Genomic DNA, 23,351 nt, shown 5'->3' on the forward strand with positions numbered 1-23,351 from the left:
TTGTATATTGTGAGTCCGTGATTATCACGCGGACAAATAACACTAAAGAAATAGTTCGTATTTAAAGCTTGAAAATATTGACATTAAGATCATTGATATAAAAGTATGGATTTCATTTTAAACAGAAAATGATTTTAAAAAAACCCCACAAAAGATAATTAAAAAGTAGGGAGACTCTGTTCAGATTATAGTGTAAAGTAATGAACTTGATGTTTACGTTCTTTCTTTTTTTTTTAACTCTTTACGTTTGGCGTTATGTTTTTTCTTCAACTGTTCAACAGTGACGTCACACAGTATACGCGGCCAAAGAAATCACTATCCCATAATGCCCAACTGGAAGAGTTTGGTTTGTGAGCAAACGAACTCTGGCGGAAGTTTGATCAAGTCAAACGTAGGATAGCGCGATTGTAAACATATTCGTACCTGGACTTCATAGACCCCCGATCCAGCAGCTTGTTTACCTCCTAAACGATGAAAGAAAATTATTAGAGTGGGGGAGGGAACTGGGTGTCGTGTGTCCTCAATTTTCCGAGTTCAGAGTTTTTTTCCATGGAATTCATACTAAGATGTCAACTGAAAACCTGGCGTCAACCGCGGTCAATATATCTGTTAACGACTGGCATTTACTGAAATGTGAATTCTCTATCCACTTAACATTAAAGGATCATCATATCAAACTGAAGTGGCTATAAAGAGGCTCAACAGCAGAAAATGGGAAAGTTAAAGGCTCTCTTGTTTTTGTATCTCTGTGACTTCTCGTGGATAGTACGCACGTCGAGCCACGGAGGGATGGGTTAATAGTTCGTGCTGTCTGCATATTACGAGATAAAGATCTCCGATTCAGGACCTTATGCGCCCTTGCAATGTGAGCCTTCAGCATCGTCCCATGTCTTTTCCAGTTTATCTGATTTTTGTTTTTCTTTTGTTTATCACTTTATTTATGAATTATGTATATTCTTTTCCCCTTTTAGTAAGAGCAATATTTCTCTTCTGCAAACCTTTTGTAAAACTATATTAAATGAGTAATGTCTGTGAATGCGGCTGTGATGACGTAATGTCTGTGATGGCGGTAGTGGTGTTTTCGTATATTCATTTTCGGCAGCATGTCCTCGATTACCCAACCTGGTAATAATGAATTCGATATAACACCTAGTAATGATTAATTTGATATCACAACTAGTGATAATTTTGATTTAATATCACACCTAGTAATAATTAATTTGATATCACACCTAGTAATAATTATAATTCATTTATTATACTTTCATTTAAAATACTTGAATTTGATTGGTCGAGAAGCATTTGAACAAACATATTGTTACCCTCTGAGAACAGAAAGCACGCGCTCCAGGGTGATAGTATCTAGTAACAGGTAATAGTACTTGACAACGGGTGATATTATAAACATTAATACATGCGTCAAATTTCTGCGCCGTAGATTGTTAGACGACGTCGTTTGAGCGTTTGTAATAAACGCAAATACCCGTATCGATATACGAAATATCGCTTGACAGTGATTGATCAAAAGTCAACAGACGTAAGTTTTTCTGCTTTGCTGTTTATATAACATCCAGTATAATGAAACAAATATTGCATGTAGTTGAGGGTAACATTGGAAATTTTCACCCCTCGCGAAACCACTGTTAACCTCGGCTACGCCTCGGTTGACAATGGTATTCTCGGGGTGAAAATTTTCAATGTTACCCTCAACTACATGCAATATTTATATAATGTAATATCACACCTAGTAATAATTAATTTAATATCACATCTAATAATAATTAATTTGATATCATACCTAATAATAATTAATTTAATATCACACCTAGTAATAATTAATTTAATATCACACCTAATAATAATTAATTTAATATCACACCTATTCATAATTAATTTAATATCATACTTAATAATATATAATTTGATATCACGCCTAGTATTAAATTATTTAATATCACACCTAGTAATAATTAATTTGATATCACACTTAATAATATTAAATTTAATATCACGCCTAGTATTAAATTATTTAATATCACAACTAGTAATAATTAATTTAATATCGCTAGAGTTCCTCATTGACAATATCTTCGTGGTGTTTGGTGATCAGGTCTTCCAACAGTCTGCTGGAATTCCCATGGGCACGAATTGTGCCCCTTTCTTAGCTGGGGCACGATTTGTGCTCCTTTGTTAGCTAATCTGTTTCTATATTCATATGAAGCAGAAGTTATTCAAAAACTTCTACGTGAGAAGAAAAAATCTCTTGCTGTGGCCTTCAATTCAACATTTAGATATATCGACGACGTTTTGTCTATAACAATATTAACTTTCATTCACATGTCGATTCGATATATCCCTGTGAGCTCGAAATAAAAGACACCACAGAATCGTCCATTTCTGCTTCATGCTTAGATATTTTATTGAAAGTAGACATTAACGGCAAACTGACAACTCAACTGTATGACAAACGGGATGATTTCAGCTTCTCCATCGTCAACTTCCCATATTTTTTAAGCAATATTCCATTATCACCTGCATGTGGTATTTATATCTCTCAACTGATTCGATACGCAAGAGCTTGTTCTGTGTATGGTCTGTTTTTAAATCGAGACAAGCTACTGACAAACAAGTTGATGGTACAGGATTTTCAACAGTCTCGATTGAAGTCAGCATTTCACAATTTTTATGGTCAATATAACGATCTAGTTCGTCAACACAACCTATCATTGGGTCAAATGCTGTCTGACGTGTTTCATACCAATTGCTAGGTCGTTCTTGGCAAACTGATTTTGACTACGAATGGCTCCGTTTACCTGATCAGGATATAGGCTCACGGTGGGTGTGACCGGTCGACAGGGTATGCTTACTCCTCCTAGGCACCTGATCCCACCTCTGGTGTGTCCAGGGGTCCGTGTTTGCTCAACTCTATATTTTGTATTGCTTATAGGAGTTATGAGATTAATCACTGTTTGTTATCTTCACCTTTCAAATAGTAACAATTAATTTAATATCACACCGAGTAATAACTAATTTAATATCACACCTAGTAATAACTAATCTAATATCACATCTAGTAATTATTAATTTCATATTACACCTAGTACATGTAATACGGAGGAAAGCTTAGACGAACCGAAGGCCCGTCCGCGAAGCAAGACTTAAAGGTAACACGTATGTGAAAGAAAATATATATGAGAAAATCAGCAAATGAATGAATGAAAAACAGCTCAAATCGCCTATCATAAGTCTATAATGGGGGGTTTCACAACATTTTGCAAATACAAATTAAAGATTATCGAAATCTCTGTTACGTATTAGTAAACATCTCGTTATCGTCTTACAATCGCTGAAAACGTGATTTATTACTAATTTATATTTAAAATGCATAAGTTAAAAAGGTGTGTAGAAGGTTAGGGGATGTTTTATGATCCAGCATGCCTCAAGTGCCTGTGTATGTATTAAAACTACCCCTATTGTGACCACATCAAGTGCGACTTCTGGGGAAATATCAAGCCCGAAACTAAGCGATAAATTTTTTTCAGAAAAATTATGACGTGAAGACGCGCCGAACACAACTAGCCATGTTTAATACGACACATATACCTTTAATATGAAAGGTTTACCCATGGAACCTAAATTTGATTGGCCAATTTTTCATCAAATCAATACGCCAGTTTCGAGATACAAACTCTTCTGTATAGGATGTGCATTTAGTGGAACTTTGAATGCCTAAGTGGGACAGAGTTGATATACAGTCAACGAGGAAGACGATGAAATGTATTAAAAGCGGCTTCTCTTTAAATCTGTAAATGTGGGAAATACTAAATACTATCGAAAGAAATGTTTTACCGAAGTGGAAACATACAAACAATGTCATATTCGCAAGAAATATCTTGGATATGGTACTTATGAATAGCGAAATAACGTGATAGGATAAGAATTTTATGTCTTTAAATACTCTCTAAATACTTATCACTTACTTTGTGTATCAATCGAATTCAGGTTATCAAACAGCATATGAGAAACTTACTGAGTACATTCACTTACGCTGTGATGAATATCTGTCCCACCCCCACGTGTAAACAAATTCTTTCGCGCCTTACTATGTACGAGCGTTCTCCAAAGGGAAATAACTCGGACGTATCTCGAAACCGGCGTATTGCTCACCTCCTTCTGAATTTCTGGAGCAAAGAGAAGCAGTGGTTAAGTAGAGTTAGGGGGGATCAGCGTGCGGAAGCCATTTTGTAAAGGTGTCAGTGGTTACCTGACCCCATGACGAAGTGGAAAAACAGAGAAAGGTAAAAAAGTTTGTCTTTTGTTTACTTTTGGCTGGACACATTCTATTTACAAAACACAAACAAGACGCCATTATCCTTCATAGTAACAAAATAGCAACTACTGTCGCTTTTACCTTGCCTACAGTGGGATTTTAATTGTTTCTATCTTTTCATAAGATAACATATTGAATTCAGATACATAAGATAACATATTGAATTCAGATATCATACGCTTTAAAGGTGATTAAATGTTAGTAAGGCCGACTTAAGGAGATATGCTACATCGTCATAATGGCTGACTTCCTTTTAAAATTGATATCAACAATATTCGTCTATTACTTCAAAAATTTAATTGCCTATAACCAAGTAGCTCAGTAAGGGGCCATCCATAATTGCCAACCATTTTCCAAAGCGTGCAAAAGGCACGCTCGGGGGGAGGGGTAAAAAATCGACAATTTTACCGTACGCTCTCTTTTTTCTCTTCCGGATTTATTTCATAAAAGTATTGGTCATGTTACAAAAGTGTAATGCCTATAAAAAAGACGACAAGATAAGACAGAGACATCTTTATTTTTTTCTATAAAAATCTATTATGTACACAAGATTTGCACATTTATAAAAGATATCATTCATATATAACAAGAAATAGGGGTACCAATATTAAAGAACTCATTGTTTGAACTAGATTGCTCATAAACTCGATTGTCGAACTTCTTGTTGGGAATTTAAAAATGGTTGATGTACACTTTTTGAGGGGGGTGGGGGTCTCAAAAAGTGTGCTTTTTGCACACTTTGGAAAATGGTTGACAATTATGGATGACCCCTAAGTTAGCACGTCGACTGCTGAACTGTAGTTCGCGGGTTCGAGTCTATCAGGGTTTTTTTTTTAAATTCAGATTACTTAAACTTCAATTTTTGACTAAATAAAGTAATTTGTTCATCTGCATCAAATTCATCTGGTGTTGCATTCATCCTTAAGCCGACGCTTGGAAGAACACACAATTAATTTTTGCATTAGTGGAAATAATATATGTATGCAAGGTGAAGATAACGAACAGTGATCAATCTCATAACTCCTACAAGCAATACAAAATAGATAGTTGGGCAAACACGGACTCCTGGACACACCAGAGGTGGGATCAGGTGCCTAGGAGGAGTAAGCATCCCCTGTTGACCGGTCACACCCGCCGTGAGCCCCATATCCTGATCAGGTAAACGGAGTTATCCGCAGTCAAAATCAGTGTGCCAAGAACGAGTGTGCGATTTGCTATGTATAACTGATTACAAAGATTAATTCTGCTAAAAATATTTTTTTAATTTAGAAATTACTTTCAAATTAACAATGGATGAAAATTTTATAGAAGGAAGATATGCATGTATGCAAAGACAGTTTTTACATTCGATTTTTATTAAATAAAGTAATATTCAGAATGCCACTGATAAAGGACCCCATCAGAAATAGGCATTTGTGCTTTCATGGGTCATCCTTAAGTGAAAATCAATGCACCGGTACTGTGATAAACATTTAGTTCAAACTTCTAGTCTTTGATATACATAAATTGTATATTTTAAGATCATACTAGAATTGGACACAGTTAATATGTTATTTTTATCATACTCTCATGTAAAATACTCGAATCTGATTGGTCGTGAAGCATTTGAAAAAACATATTGTTACCCTCTGAGAACATAAAGTACCCGCTCCAGGGTGGTAGTATTTTGTAACTGGTAATAGTACTTGACAACGGGTGATATTATAAAAAAAAAATATCGCATGTGTCAAATTTATGCGCGTACAGTTCGCCGTAGATTGTTAGACGACGTCATTTGAGCGTTTGTAATAAACGGGAATACCCGTATCGACATACGAAATTTCGGAAGACAGTGATTGATCAAACGTTTTTCTGATTTCCGGTTTACATAACATTAAGTATAATAAAACAATTATTACATGTAGTTGAGGGTAACATTGAAATTTTCACCCCTCGAGAAACCATTATAATTATCAATTTCGGCTACGTCTCGGTTGACAATGGTTTTCTCGGGGTGAAAATTTTCAATGTTACCCTCAACTACATGCAATATTTATATAATATCACCCTGTGTTATACAATGATTGTTAAGGTAGTACTCTGCATCGTCATAATGGCTGACTTCCTTTAAAAACATGGATGAAAAAATCGATATCAGCAATATTTGTCTTTTCCTTTTCCATTAAAATACCTAGTCGAGTAGCTCAGTAGGTTTGAATACCGACTGCTGGACTGTAGGTCGCAGGTTCGAGTCTGGCAGGGGTTTTAAATTTTTTTCAGATTACCTTCTACTGAAACTGTATTTTTTGACAAAATAAAGTAAATTTGAAATTTTTCAACTTCAAAATATTGTTGTACATATCCTCCACTTTTCATCTACATCAAATTTCTCTGGTGTAGCATACCTCCTTAACCTGAATAAATCTATCTATCTATAACAGTCCCGTCACTGTCAGTTCCCGGCTCTAGTAACGGCTTTTTGTTTTAGTTACCTCATGTACAGTACTTGATCTTTGTACCTGGTAAATTCAATATCTTAGAAATAATAAGATATTATGTAAAACGAACTACTATGCAGACAAGTTGACCCAAAGGCTAAAAATTAACGTGCGGCATCACCACATGCACATGTCAGAATGTTCAGTTCAATGCAATATCAAAACACTTATATAAGAAATAAATAACGTTTTTTGTTGTTGTTTTTTTTTTAAAGTGAACATGGAGCTATGAACAGCAAGTTCACCGCTGGTATATTCCATGATGAGGGCTAAATTTAGATGATTTTACATATATATGCTTTCATGAAAACACTGATGCCTTTAGAAATAGAACAAGAGGTATAAATGGAGTGTACTATCAATAGCAAGTACCCCCTCTTTAGCGAGTACTCGACTAAAAAATTAGTCAATGATCGGCATCACCGAGTGATAGTCGAGCACTCTCTGACACCATTCTCCACTCTTACATTTCAACGAAATCAGGAAATGAAATGTTTTTATTTCTCCTTTTCTAATAAATTCACAACATCAAAGAATATTAAAACACCCAACATTGATAAAGAATATACAACTTTGGGAAAGTAGAGTTGATAAATTCGTTTGATAAAGGAATAAAAACTCGTGAAAGAAACCTGAAATTTATTGACAGGAGAAAATGAACAGATCTTCCATAATACTGAAGAGGTAATCTGATTTCTCCAAGGTCTGAGATTCAGGTCAGCTTCTGAATTCTGAATGGCTGGCTAATTGGATAACGAGAGGCATCATTAACGTTATGTGTAAATCAGACACTGCAATGTGATAATATCGCACTTTATCGTGAGATCTCACGCCCGCCGTTATTCAGAGTGACGTAAAACACAAGATCTCGTATTTCTTCACTGACGGTACCAATGTCTATCTGATTTTTGATGCATTTGTTTTGCTTGTATTTTTGTGAGTTCATATGGACGAAAACGTGCATTTCTTTAGAGTTGTCTTAGAATTTCTGCAGTTAGTCACGTGCCATTATCTTCCCCTAGACTAAATCACGGAAACCTTACGAAAAAACGAAATTTGACTCCGCATGGAGAAGTTCCTGTATCGGATGGTCATAATTCACGCTATTTCCCGTGAGATGACGATATCCTCTTTCTGTTTCACCTTGGGGTGCCTCACTACGTTTTGACACGCTTTACAAAAAGAAAATTGTAATGAAATTGATTTCTGCGGCCATTTGCTTCAGTGATTGTTCTTAGATTACAGAAGGGCATTGGCAAGGCAAGGCGGCGGAGTACTGGCAGGACTGGTGACGCTGTAGGAATAAATGGGAGAAACTGCTCAGTGTCAGTCAATTTTGGAGAAATGTACTTTTGTTAATATGTTGACATATAATAAAACGTTTCATCGCGAGTGATATTGGAGGGAAAAAATAATTATCTTAGATATATTCTACAAAATGCTAAGTAACTTTTGGATTTAATTTTTTAAAAAAATCCCTCGTTACCATGGATAAAAAAGAAAACGGTGTCTCAAGCCTCACCAAAGAACTGAATGGCATGGCGAGTAGTGGAAATGAAAAAAGAGATTTGTTTGTGGAATACAATACAGACAGACGGACCGGGTGTTATCTCAGTCGCTTCCAAGTCACGTGTTTGATTCTCGGGAATTTGTTCATTTTGTGTACGGCGGTGGCATTGGTCGCGTTTGTGAAGAAGGAACGAATCATATACGGGTCTGTTTCTGATGCTGTTTGCAGCTGTCAGACTCCCAGGTCCCACACAAACGTAACGGTAGACTATTTATACGTTAAAAACCAAACTTCTCTAACTGTTTTGACCGAGAATCTCGCCGAAACAGAAAATTCTACACTAGAGGAAAGTAATAATGTTGAAGACAGTAATAATGAGGAGAGTGAGGAAACCACACAACTTCCGGAAGAGGAGGCGGATCCGGAAAATGCGCCGTGGCGGAAAATTCGACTTTCACGAGATCTCATGCCTCTGCTTTACGAGATTAACTTAGAAGTAGATTTAGAAAACCTCACTTACCGGGGTCACGTGAATATGACTCTGATCTGTACCAATAACACCAAATTTGTTATATTTCATATTTCTCATCTATTTTTGGACAAGGATTCTGTGAAGGTCAGCGAAAATGGCACTAAAAATGTTTTTAAAATTTTAAAACAGTTTCGTTATATAATAAACCAGTTTTGGGTGATGGAGCTAGACTCGGAATTGTCGGCAGGTACCGTTTACAAAGTCAGTGTGGGATACCGAGGCTTTTTGCACGAAGATTTGAGAGGGATTTACCTCAGTAAATACGTCACACCGGAAGGAGAGATCAGGTAAAAAACGTCATCTTTTTATGTTGTTATGTAATTCTGTGTTATCTCCCTCATAAACCGTTGTTGTTTCATTGTATCATATTTCTCGATATAGTCACTATGACGTGTGAGCGTGACGTTTAAACTGACACATACAACAACTTTCATTCATACACGCCCCCCCCCCCCCCCCTCCATTAAAACACAAATAAACAAAGCAATAATGTCTTAAGGAGATAAAACAAACAACAAATAAAATACAAATTCAGGTCGTGTAAGAAATATAAGACATAAAACAGTCTGTCTCTCAAGTGGGCGAACATGTGGTCAAAATTCAAGACGAACAAAATGACTAAAACTGTTTAGCAGGGCAGGGGAGTTCTGTGTCCCGCCATACATTTAATGCAGGGTCATGGTACGCGCCGCTCTAGATTTAGTAAGGGTCATTGTGTACACCGCTATAGATTTAGTACAGGGTCATTGTACACCCCGCTATAGATTTAGTACAGGGTCATTGTACACGGCGCTATAGATTTAGTACAGGGTCATTGTACACCCCGCTATAGATTTAGTACAGGGTCATTATACACGCCGCTATAGATTTAGTACAGGGTCATTGTACACCCCTGGTATAGATTTAGTACAGGGTCATTGTACACGCCGCTATAGATTTAGTACAGGGTCATTGTACACTTCCGGTATAGATTTAGTACAGGGTCATTGTACACCCAGCTATAGATTTAGTACAGGGTCATCGTACACGGCGCTATAGATTTAGTACAGGGTCATTGTACACCCCGCTATAGATTTAGTACAGGGTCATTGTACACCCCGCTATAGATTTAGTACAGGGTCATTGTACACCCCGCTATAGATTTAGTACAGGGTCATCGTACACCCCGCTATAGATTTAGTACAGGGTCATTGTACACCTCGATATAGATTTAGTACAGGGTTGTACACCCGCTATATATTTAGTACAGTCTGAAAAATGTCAAGTGAAAGCTGTTAGAGGAGTTGGTAATGGTACCTTCACATTCACGGATTTTTCTTACGGATCCTTACGTATTCCACAAATCCGTAATGGTACACGGATTGTTACGATTTAGACACGGATACCGACGAGTAATTTACGAATGCTTGCGATTGACTTCGAGTCGGATATCCGTAAGGACTCGTAAGAAAAATCCGTGAGTGTGAAGTGGAATTAATCGTAAAGTTTAAGTATGTACTCGTAAAGTAATCGTGTCTATGCGTAAAGCGCTCGTAATGACTCTGAACAATCCGTAAAGCGATTGTAACCCGACGTGAATGAAATCGTAAATATGACTTAGGCACTCGTAATAATCCGTAAACAACTCGTAAACTATCCGTAACATGTCGTAAACTAACCGCAAAGATTCGTAAAAAAAACTTTTTACGAGTGTTTTACGGATTATTACGAGCAGTTTACGTGTTTCTGCGACCAGTTTACGATACTTACGGATTGTTACAAGTTATTTACGGAAACTAAAATCCGTGGACAATCGTGAATTTTTTTTTAACATGATTTACTACGAGTCGGAGATCCGTAAGGACTCGTAAGAAAACTCCGTGAGTGTGAAGGTGGTATTAGACAAAAAAGGTACCATGCTTAAAAATGACGAAAGTTCAAGTACATGTCAATTTTTTCAAAAAATGTTCGATCACTTCGAAAGAGGCAAATGCACATTTTCAATGCTTCCACTACAGCTGTAAAAGGTCTGAAGGATGTCAAAGAAATGCTGTACGAGGAGTTGTTTACAAAAAAAGGTCTACTCAAGACATGCTTAAAAAATGACAACGTTCAACTACATGTGAATTTTTCAAAAAAGTCTGATCACTTTCCAAAAGACACATGCACATCTTCAATGTGTCCATAAAAACTGTACAACGTTTGCGAAATGTCAAGTTAGGGATGTGAGAAGAGTTGATTACACAAAATAGGTACCCTATTACAGGAACGTCCGCCCGCCCTTCACCATACAAAAAGCCGGATGCACGTTTTGCATACCGGCCAAACATGTAACATGAAAATTGGAGCATCTGTACCTTTATTTTATTGACAGAATCTTATAGCAAAATTGAAATATGAAAAATAATTTAATGAATTTTGCTTTTACGAATATTTTTGATCCGTCGATCGATGTTGAGACAGGGGTGACTCGGACGCTTTCTTCTTCAACAGAAAATCGGATGAGCGCCTCCCGTATTTTCTTCCAAGACTTAAAATCTTAAAAGCCTTAAAACAGAATTACAGGTTTATAATTTCACAGCCATTATCTCATTCTGCCTTCTTCTTGCATGATTAGAATGTTCTCTTGATAACGCATCCTCGAGCGTAACTCCCGAAGATAACTTCTATTAGTACAGCGCAGGGTTGAAACACTCTCTTGTACAGTCTAATAATTGCTATTTGTTAAAAGTACACCATTTGTGGAAATGTCGTAGATAATGGTTGGAAACCGATCACACATCTTTATCACTGGTGCGCTTTATTTCCCCATTTTACACATCTATATCACTGATGCGCTTTATCTCCCCATCTTTACACATCTTTGTCACTGATTTTATTTTTAATCTGCCTATAAGTTCTATTCAGTGTTTGGAACCCCACACCTCTCTTCCTTATGAGAGCAGATGGCGGTATCCTTAAATGCCAACATTTCAAAATGTAACTAGCATCGACTTAATTGTTTAATTGTGACCTTTTTTCTATAAACTAAACATAGTGAATTTTAAAGTATTAATCAGACATTGGAATTTTGAAGCCTTAATTCAATGAAAGTAGAAAGTTCATATATTATTAATCACATCGCTGTAAATGATATCGATGCTTCTTTCGGCAGAAAACGATATACATTGGGATTTTTGCAGACTTGTTTTGGTGTGTGTGTATGCTGAATAATGCATAAGTGTGATATTTTATTATGGTATGTCTGGATATTAAGACCTATTATAATATTGTTAAACATATCCGTAAACGAAATCCAATAAATTATTAAAGATTGATCCAATTAAATTTGAAATAGGTCAAGTTTCTAAATGAAATATGCTAATCTTTAACGGAACGTGATCCTTTTCTCAATTGATTTAGACATATAGGCACTTGAAGATAGTGTCAAATATTTGAGAAATTTGAGTTTAGAAATATTCTATGTTTTGTGATTTTGAACTTAAATGTGATTAATTAGACCCATCTTCAGATGATTGAACATGATAATAAGTAATTAAAGGTATATCTAGTTTAAATATATAATCTGAAGTTGGTTCAGTAACATTAGATACGTCTAATTCAATTACAGATAATTTCAGAATTTGGAAAATTCAATATGAGTTTAATTAATATAAACATAATCTATAGGTAGATGTAATTAAGAAATCCTTCAAATATTTTGTGGATATGCTACCAAACATAAACACCTATATATATTAGATATAGGGCAAATTATTGGACGGGGGCAGCGATTCAGTCACATATACCCAAACACCTCGGGGGGGGGGGGGGGGGGGGAGAGAGAGAGAGAGAGAGAGAGAGAGAGAGAGAGAGAGAGAGAGAGAGAGAGCAATTAAAGACAAAGACGTCTTCCGTTATGGAGTATGGATCAGGACAGGAACCCCCAACTGGTAGTGATAATATGACCGAGATACAAAGGAAAATTAAAGTATGTATTGTATTTATAATTCATTTGATATTACACATACAATGTGCAGATACACTGTACATGATGAGGGTTTGCAGTTAAAAGCATGACAAAACCGGTGCATGTTGCAGTCATTCAAATGATATGATACAAATAATGATTATACATGTATAATTTTCCAAAGGAATTAATGACTCTGGTAAGCAGGTTTTCAGAATATTTAAGAGATAATTCTAAAAGATTTATCAAAAGAATATTGTTCGGGCTCGATCTTCAGAGGTGTCTGACTTTAAAAAAATAGATAAATAAAAACCGTCTGTGAGATATTTCAAGATGTGCAATTATAGGCCTCATAAGATATTTTTTATTTCTTGTTCTGAACTCATTACAATATGAAAATACATTTGGTTTTATGGTTTCTTCAGTTCGAGATCCGCTTCTCCCACTTCCTCATGCGCACGCCGATCCTAAAATTCAAGTCAACTCCGAATTGTTTTGTTATTTTCGTCGATTTATTGAATAGTTAACTGTAATTAATAGAAATGAAGTTCTGTCATCAATTAAGGTAGTACCAAACAGATAAGTGAATTTTTTCCTCAAGTTACATCAGGGCCGTAAATTAATCTTCAATTTGGAGGAGGCAGGAAATTAGACGGGGGTGTGGGGGCCGCCCAGGCCCCCAGACGCTGAGCACATTTTGTGCACACTGAACACGTTTCGTGCAAAATCCTTGATTCTAGGGCCTTCTAAGATGTTACTTGACTAACTCATTCTAAAAGAAAGATTTGGAATGCTTTTTAAGGGAGGTATCATGTTCTTAGTTATTGGAAACAGCATAAATTCTAGTGAACTTTAAATTTAAATTTTTTTTAGCTCCATGTAATTTACGGCCCTGTACATTTTTGTGAAACTTTAATATTTTGTTCTAAGGAACAAAACCTCTTACTGTGCATGGTATGACGTAATTCTATCCTGTCATTTGTTCTCCACATAGTTTCAAACATAGGGTATCAGACCAAAGATAGAAGAATGTGAAATTAAACTTTCATGATAAGAATGTGCCCTATGTAAAAATTATCTATATCGATTTTATAAATATCAATATTACTTTTTATGAAGCTGACCCACTGTTATTAAATTTCAACAAAATATATTGATACAATTTAATTAAAATTAAATGTTAGATCCGCTAGCGTACTCGCATACATAACTGTTATGTATGCGAGTACGCGAGTGGATCTAACATCTGATTTAATTAGATTGTAATTGATATATTTGTGTACTATGTGATGTACAATATAACATGTATGGCTCGTCAATGGCAATTTTTAAACTTAAAAAATGCTACATATCAAGATCTCTGAAAAGGAAAATTGTAGTTCAAATTTAGAAAAAAAATTAACATCATGAACTAAATGGTACAGGAATTGATGTCGATTTGATATATCCCTGTGAGCTCGAAATAAAGGACACCACAGAGTCGTCCACTTCTGCTTCATACTTAGATATTTTATTGAAAGTAAACATTAACGGCAAACCAACAACTCAGCTGTATGACAAACGGGATGCATATCGAATCAGTTGAGATATATAAACACCATATGCAGGTGATAATGGAATATTGCTACATTAATATGGGAAGTTGACGATGGAGAAGCTGAAATCAACCCGTTTGTCATACAGTTGAGTTGAGAGTTGAGTTGCCGTTAATGTCTACTTTCAATAAAATATCTAAGTATGAAGCAGAAGTGGACGATTCTGTGGTGTCTTTTATTTCGAGCTCAAAGGGATATATCGAATCGACATGTGAATGAAAGTTATTATTGTTAATAGACAAAATGTCGTCGATATATCTAAATGTCGAACTGAAGGCCGCAGCAAGAGATTTTTTCTTTTCACGTAGAAGTTTTTGAATAAATTCTGCTTCATATGAATATAGAAACAGGTCAGTTAACAAAGGAGCACAATTTGTGCCCATGCACATGTCGGTCATTTGATTGGTCAGTATCTTCTCATTCATACGTTACATTCACACACTCATTATACACAATCATTTGTAAAATCCTTTTGAATAAAGGGTTTTGTTACTATTAATATCATTTTCATTACTGTGTTACAATTCAATATATATATATATATATATATATATATATATATATATATATATATATATATATATATATATATGTCGTTAACATTTAAAATATTGGGACTGTTTTGTGAGTGCATTCAGAGTACAGGACATCCGGTCGTCATGTTTTCCTGAAACGAAAGTTAATTATGAAGCTAAAGTTAATTATGAAGCTAAAGTTAATTATTAAGCTGATTGATGTACAGCTTGACAGCCCCGTGCTGTTAATCTCCTTTGTTTAGTAGATAATGAGGAATGATTTTGCAGTTTTGTGTCAGGTGATATGAATACATAGACACATAAAAAGAAAGCCATACAGACACACATAAACAGATTGGTCGTAAAGGAGGTGTAATAGACGAAGACCAATCTGAAAATAAAACATATTACATAATAGACCTGCAGAATCCCTTTTCATGCAGTTTCTCTAAACACATTAATTTTCAAGGTCTCTTTGAGAGGAAATGTCCGGTCTCTTTAAGAGGGAATACCGGTTTCTGTAAGAGGGAATACCTGATCTCTTTAATAGGGGATACCCAGTCTCTCTAAGAGGGGATGGCCGGTCTCTTTTAGAGAGGATACCTGATTGCTTTAAGAAGAAATACCCAATCTATTTAAGGTTGATCGATCCTCATGTGATGTCATAGGTTTTTGCAAAAATCTTAATAAATTAAACTTTGCGCATGATAGAAATATATCTTTCTGAGGAATTTTATTCACTGGATATAATAAAAAATCTGGTAAACTATTAATACTAACAAAGTTTATATTTTCCATAGATAATCAATTATTCATGATTTTAAAAAATTTGTCAAGGGCAATAACTCCTATGCGGAAACTTCCTCTACTGGATGTCTATTATACAATGGTTTCCCTAAAATCAACAATTAATCTATACATATTTATGAATTAGCATTTTTTTTTAAACTGTTGATACTTAAATTTTGTCATTTCAACAAGTTTTTATGTTTTTATTATTCTGTTTAGCAAAAATGTGGATTTTCTGATGTTGATGTATACTTCTGTTTTTGTATGTCTGACATCTTTAAAAAGATGGCAACATATCCATTTTCTTTGGTTATTAATTAAATTAAACTATATTGAGTGGAAATTAATAAAGTTTTTCCACTTTTAACCATTAATACTGATAAGTCACATGAGGATGGAACTACCTTAAGAGGAAAACCCCGTCTATTTAAGAAGTGATACTTGGCCTCTGTAAGAGGGAATACCCGATCTCTTTAATAAGGGATACCCGGTTTCCTTAAGAGGGAATATCCGTTCTCTTTAAGAAGGTATGTTCCACTCAACGGGAACAGGTGCATAATGTACTGTAGAATCATTTAAATTCGTGGAGGCCAATTTTCGTGGATTGCTGAATATTTACGGGTTCTTAGGGACGTAATTTCGTGGGTTTATATAGTTGTAATATATATTGTATATATGTAATATATATTGTATATTCGTTGAGGATGTAAATTCGTGGGTGAGGGGTACCCACGAATTACACGAAAATTGAGCCACCATGAATTCTAATGATTCCACAGTAACTGCATGTGACTCATACGACTGAACAAAATCCCCAAAAGTGCACGTATAGATACTAACACATATACATGTCACATTTTCATACATATCCAATTGCATTCGGCTAAATTATTAAGAAGTATCATGATTCTCTTTGTCTTACAGGCGACTGGCGGCCACACAACTTCAGTCAACAGACGCAAGAAAGACGTTCCCCTGCATGGACGAGCCGGATATGAAGGCGGCCTTCCAGTTAACGCTGACCCATCAAGAGGGTGAGCTAGCGTGTTTTTTGTTGTTGTTGTTGTTGTTTTTGTATTTCTGAACTTATTTCTATAAACCATAATTCTATCTGAACCATGAGGCATATGAACATGTGTGCGCGCAGGTGTGAATTTCACTGGTCCTCGATGACCTTAAAAACGGATGTCCTGTGTCACAATAGGTGTGGCAGGCTAAAGAACCCTCACTGCTCAATGGCCGTAAGCGCCGAGCATAGGCCTAAATTTGAAGCCCTTTATCTGTCTTGGTGACGTCTCCATTTAAGTGAAAAATTATCGAGCAGTACGTTAAACAAAATGCAATCAATCAAGCGAAAAATTGCTCATTTTTAAAACTCTTACGCTACCTACAAACAAATAAACAACCTCCTTCTTCGGAAACCATTCAAACATTGTAAAACTAAACAAACCTGGATCTTTTAAATAAATAAAGGCAGACTACTGACAAATAAGTCGATGTTAGATGGGTTTCATCAATTTAGTTTAAATAAAATCAGCAATATGCAAATTCTATGGTCGTTATAACGATCTAGTTCGCCAATACAACTTATCATTGGGTCAAATGCGGTCTGATGTGTTTCATACCAATTGTTAGGCCGTTATTTACATACTGATTTTAGTACAGATTACAATTAAGATATAGGTCTCACGGCCGGTGTGACCGGTCAACAGGGGATGCTTACTCCTCCTAGGTACATCTCCACCACCTCCGACATATCTAGTCCTCGTGAATTCATGGTTGTCCTACTCTTAATTCTGTAGGAGTTATGAGATTGGTCACGGTTCGTTATATATTTCTAATTCCTTTTTCATTAAGTACTTCCATTCGTTTGGTGCAAGTGTACTGCGTTTTACGTGGGTTTCAGGATAAATCATTTCTGAAATTTAATATCTGTAAAGTTTCCACATTGTAAGTGTGGGAATATACAAAGGATAACCATTTTCTTTCTTTTTCTGGAGCAGAATAGATAGATTGATAAATTGATAATATTTTTCTAAAGTGGAGTTTTGTATCATTAAAACGTAAAAAGTGTAACAAGTACGACAATCGCCGTACCAAGTACTAATTTTTGATCCGAGTTGATTACTGCAGACTATACGCGAGGAATTTAGTAGTGCTTAATTCGTGAGAGGCGTCACTCGCAAAATAAAATTACTCGCTTTTATTTCTCTGTTGTTAAAATACATGCAAGAACTCTTGATTAACAGTCGACACGCGAATTCATGTTCACGCGATTTAACGTATACGAACCATTTCGCCATATTTGAAAGTACAACATGTACTCGCGTAAAATAAAGAATATACAGTAAAAGAAGTTTTACAGACCCACATTTGAATATTTACATTTCCAATATATTTGCTTTTTTTGTTTTTGCAATGTTTTTATCAATGATAGTGATTTCCGTATGAACACGCTGCAGTTCTAAACAATTCGCGTATGAATATAAAAGTACTTGATAAAAATATAGTACGTCTATCATAACGGTTGATAATTTCGACAGATGAAATAGAATATACAATGTAAATATGAGAAATAAATTTTATTTTGGGAAATACGTGAGGTTATGAACTGTAACGCTTCTCATCGTTGGTTAGAGCATCGCGCTCAAAATCACACGGCCTCTCACCTCTGTCGGCGCGGGTTCGAATCCCGCTCGCGCCGGTAAATGAGAAAGTTTCCCAGTTTACTTTCGAAAGGTCGGTGGTCTCTTCACAGGTACATTGTTTCTGGGTTCTCTCTTCCACCAATAAAATCTGGGCGCCACCAGATAACTGAAAAATTGTTGAGTGTGGCGGAAAACATCAATCAATCAATCAATCAATCAATCTCATCGTTATACGTTTCATGAAGCGCTAACGCGAAGACTTGCAGTTCATACCCGCCTATATTTTCAAAATTGAAATTTATTTCATTAAAAAATTTCAATCTATCAGTAATTAATTTTGCTTTGGGAAAAGCAGCAGTTTTCGTGTCTCTAAGATATTATGGTATTTCTTTCATCTAAATAAAAGCATGCAAGTATAATGGGCGTTATTTAGTCGTTAAGCGTAAGAATACTTTGATACAAGATAGTTGTTTGAATTTTCGTAATCATCGTGCACAAATCGTAAGACCTTTGTCTGCATTTCCCCCATTTGCCCTACTTTTCTTTCTCGGTAGAAATGCCAAATTAGTGGACAGAATTTGAGGTCTAACATATAATGAGAGTATGGAGCGTATATATCATAAATAATGACAGTCTGATAGGTTGTTAATTTTTTACCACGAAAAATTCAATTCAATGAAAATTGCTCTATATTATATATTTCAGAAATAAAACCAGAATTTAATTATTTCCGAACACTTTTTAACCGTAAAGCAGGCACATGAATATGTAATTATTGTGATTAAATAATTATTGTCTTGTAGTTTTAGTTGTAGTAGTAGTAGTAGTAGAAGAAGAAGTAGTAGTAGTAATAGTAGTAGTAGTAGTTTTAGTTGTAGTAGTAGTAGTAGTAGTTTTAGTTGTAGTAGTAGTAGTAATAGTAGTAGTAGTAGTTTAGTTGTAGTAGTAGTCGTAGTAGTAGTAGTAGTAGCATTTTTACAGATATTTGAGACACGAGAACTTAACCCAAGCTTAAAATCTATCATGACACCAAATGACCTAAGCTTCCTTATCCCGGTGTCTCTCACAATGCAGATCCTAATTTATTTTCCCTCAGACAGATTGCAAGAAATTTATTAAAACTGGCTTGCATTTGATTGCCATTAAAACAGTTTTTATTCGGATTGATCTTTCTGAAGATCTCGTTGACGACCCGTGATAGGGCGAGCGAACTGTCTTCACAGCAAGGAATAATTAGGTCAATTAAACCCGAGTGACCTTCGATTGATAGGTCAAACGATCTGATTCCGAACTCGTTACAATGAAAATCCAATACATCCCCGTCGCGTCTGAATGTGCTATACTGGTCCGTAATTGTCAGAGACCAGTCGCTCGGTGGAGAAATCTTGGGGTTCCCGCCATCACGTCCGATTGTAAACACAACACAGTGTTCATTTTGTAAAAAGAACTGATTGATCCGAAAAATCTGTAAATGAATTCAATGATTTTGATCGACAGCTCTTTTATATCCATTCATTGTGATGCATTATTCAATCTATCTTTATTTCGATGCATGTCCTTTATATCAATTTGTGATTTATTTCGATGTCTTAATTTACATGACCTCTCAGTAAGATACATGTCTGATAACGTTGAGAGGAGATCGACATTTTGTAAAATCAAAAGGTTTTTATGAACAAGGGAAGCAGAAATTACATAAAGTATGGGGAGTCGTCCTCATGCTTCATACACACTACACTGCTGCTTAAATATTTTAAAATGATTATAACTTATCATGAAAAATGTTCTTATTATGAGAAATATGTCAAAGATAATTGAACTTGAATTTCATTTATACTTCGTACTAATGCATATATTTAAAAAAAAATATGATATTACCCTATCATGAAAAAATGTTCTTATAATGAAAAATATTTCAAAGATAATTGAACTTGAATTTCATTTATACTTCGTACTAATGCATATATTTAAAAAAAAAATGATTATACCCTATCATGAAAAATGTTCTTATTATGAGAAATATTTCAAAGATAATATACAATTTGAATTTCATTTATATTTCGTACTAACAGAGAATGAAATTAAAAAGGTCATTTTATTCGAAATCAAATAATAAGTTATCAGTTGTCATTAGAAATTGTTTTTAAAAAAAAAAAAACTAGCATAGAATTTGTCATTGTATGGAATTATAAGTTAATCTCATTAATAATCTCAGTAATAAGAAACCGGAGTTTAGTTAAGAAATAAACTACCAGAAGTCCTTGCCTATTTAGGATTGGAGTGCTGCGGTCACTTAGTCTTGGTTAGTTAAAACGTAATAAATCAAACACAAGATGTTTAACTTGTTGACTTGATAAGATCATGGACTGTCGTCGGTTTACACATAACATACTCCCTGTGTAAGTAAAAAAACCAACAACACATGCGCTGTATTATGTTTAAACACAGGCGCGCTCTCCTACAATGGGGCAGGGAAATGTAAAGTTATATAAACCAAGTGTGATATTTCCCTTCTCTACCCATAGGTGTCGCTGCTCGCTAACACCACTGTCAATGCCGAAATTACAAGATTGTCAATCATGATATAATCTTTTATACAAACATTTAACTTAGCTTAATCAATTCATGGTGCAGGATGTTAAAATAGAATTGTTTTACCGCTTGCAAACAAATTTTTAAAATTCTTATTTTAAATAGAATAAAGCGTATTTGGGCGATTTTAATCAAGAAGTGGTGAGATAATTAACAATGATCGATCTCATAACTCCTAGAATGAATACTAAATAGAGAGTTGGGCAAACACTGACTCCTGGGTATACGAAAGATGGGATTAGGTGCCTAGGAGGAGTAAGCATCCCCCTGTCGATTGGTCACAAGTTATCCTTCTTGGTCTCGAAAAGTTGTGTGGGGTATAAAAACATCGGCTTTAAACATTTCAAAACAATGTTTTTCTCGACCTCGGAGCTTTATTTCCCAAATAGACGCGTCGTCTAGGCATGTGAATCCTTGAGGTCACAATATTAACTTTGAAACTCAAGACGTAACAGCAAAACACGAGACAAATGTATTTCAGTTTTTGAAGTTATAGGTCCTACTATAGGGTTAAACATTCTTTTCGAAGAATTTATCGATGTGTAAACTCTGGATATTTTACTCACAAACCGAATAAAAGTGCGGGGTTTTCACATCGATACATTCTTCAAAAAGAATGTTTGATTCATATAATTTAAATTCGTTCCCTGTATCATCAATTTCCAAAATTTGAATAGTTTCCCCGCACTATGTTGTTTATTTTTAGGCGCGTATGTATACATAACGTTTTTTGGATTTATTGATGTGTAAATCTCGTTTAGCTTTATTTTCGTCCAATCAAAACAATTGTAATAAATAACATTGGAATTGTGGGATGATATACCTCGAGGCTTCCCACACTTGCGTATTGAATGATGCACTCCAAAATAAATTTTTAAATTCGAGGCTTATTTCATGCACTTTTGAATGAAATTGTAGGCATTTTACGGACATGCAAATATTTTTCTTTTTGTGTAGTCATTTTACCTTACTTGGCAAAAATTTATAACAGAAATAAAATGCGTAGGTTTGACAATATACATATGTATAACACATTAACGTATTGTCGTTACGTCATCGTTATGGATCAAACTCCATGCACTTTTCCAAATTGATATGTTGAATTCAACTTAAAGAATTGGTAATCATAAACGCGTAAGTAATAATAATCAACCTTTATTCATCAAAATCTGTTCCCCTGTACATGTAGATTTTTCATTTCCATAGAAATGTGAAACGATAGGATTTAGTAACGTGAAACAGTGCTTTATGATATTATGTGATAGAAATGTGAAACGATAGGATTTGGTAACGTGAAACAGTGCTTTATGTTATTATGTGATAGAAATGTGAAACGATAGGATTTGGTAACGTGAAACAATGCTTTATGTTATTATGTGATAGAAATGTGAAACGATAGGATTTGGTAACGTGAAACAGTGCTTTATGTTATTATGTGACATTCCACAGAATACGAGGCCATCAGCAACACACCCCGGAAGTCAGAGCGACTGGCGAACGGCTGGAAGACTGTGGAGTTCCACGCCACCCCCGTTATGTCCACCTATCTGTTAGCCATCGTCATCTCAGACTTCACTCACAGAGAAATGGTTCTGGACAATGGATATAACGTAAGGTCCCCTACAATACTGCGTGACTAATTCTTTTTTAATGCTGTTCATTTTATACTTAATTCAGGCAGATTCTCATGATAGTAATTCACTTTATGCTAAATGCCCATGTATTTATTTTATCTATACATATGTTTTATGACAATTGTTATCTATTAATCTAAGGTGAGAACCTCGTAAGTTGTAAGAACTCGTGTTCAAACCCGTTGTATATTATATCTGCAATAAAATATGTTCAAACCAACTAATTCACACACACACCCCTTCCCACCCCCTTCTTCCTCCGCTGTCACACATTATAACTCATATACCATTGCGCATGCTTTGAAATACCTCAGGCACATACTGTTTGCATGCTTTCACCATTTTAATGCACATTGGGAGGTGAGGTCCTTTCATTTAGCAATTTCATATATATACTAACACGCTAAAGAAACGCATACTCCAATTTTTGGAAATAATTGAATTCAAATAAATACGACATCTGCTATTTTACAGATATAAGCGATCGTCCTTTGTTTTGAACAGGAACCTAACAATGTTAGTTTTTATAGTTTAAACGTTAGATTTTGTATAAATCGAATGCATCAGGAACGCAGGACTGGTTATGATAAACACGTCACGTGTTAAGTACAGGACCGGATATTCTTAGCACACGTAATGCGCTGAATATATGACCGGATATGCTAGTTACGTCATGTGCTTGATACAGGACCTGCAAACTTCCACCAGAGTTCGTTTGCTCACAAACCAAACTCTTCCACTTAGGCATTATGGGATAGCGACTTCGTACGCCGCGTATACTGTGACGTCACTGTAGAATGA

The 23,351-nt window shown here is 35.3% G+C and overlaps 1 protein-coding gene across 1 annotated transcript in view; it reads left to right on the plus strand.

Annotated features, from left to right (window-relative positions):
- Positions 1 to 7,600: 7,600 nt before the first annotated feature.
- The window catches only part of LOC125662022 (aminopeptidase N-like), a 49,456-nt gene continuing 33,705 nt past the window's right edge, over positions 7,601 to 23,351 (plus strand). The window contains exons 1-3 of the mRNA XM_048894198.2: positions 7,601 to 9,136; positions 16,601 to 16,710; positions 22,366 to 22,526. Coding sequence (XP_048750155.2) covers positions 8,295 to 9,136; positions 16,601 to 16,710; positions 22,366 to 22,526 — 1,113 coding nt within the window. The 5' untranslated portion in view covers positions 7,601 to 8,294. The remainder of the gene's footprint in view (positions 9,137 to 16,600; positions 16,711 to 22,365; positions 22,527 to 23,351) is intronic.

Source organism: Ostrea edulis, chromosome 8 (assembly GCF_947568905.1).
Source record: "Ostrea edulis chromosome 8, xbOstEdul1.1, whole genome shotgun sequence".
NCBI classification, from domain to species: Eukaryota; Metazoa; Mollusca; class Bivalvia; order Ostreida; family Ostreidae; genus Ostrea; species Ostrea edulis.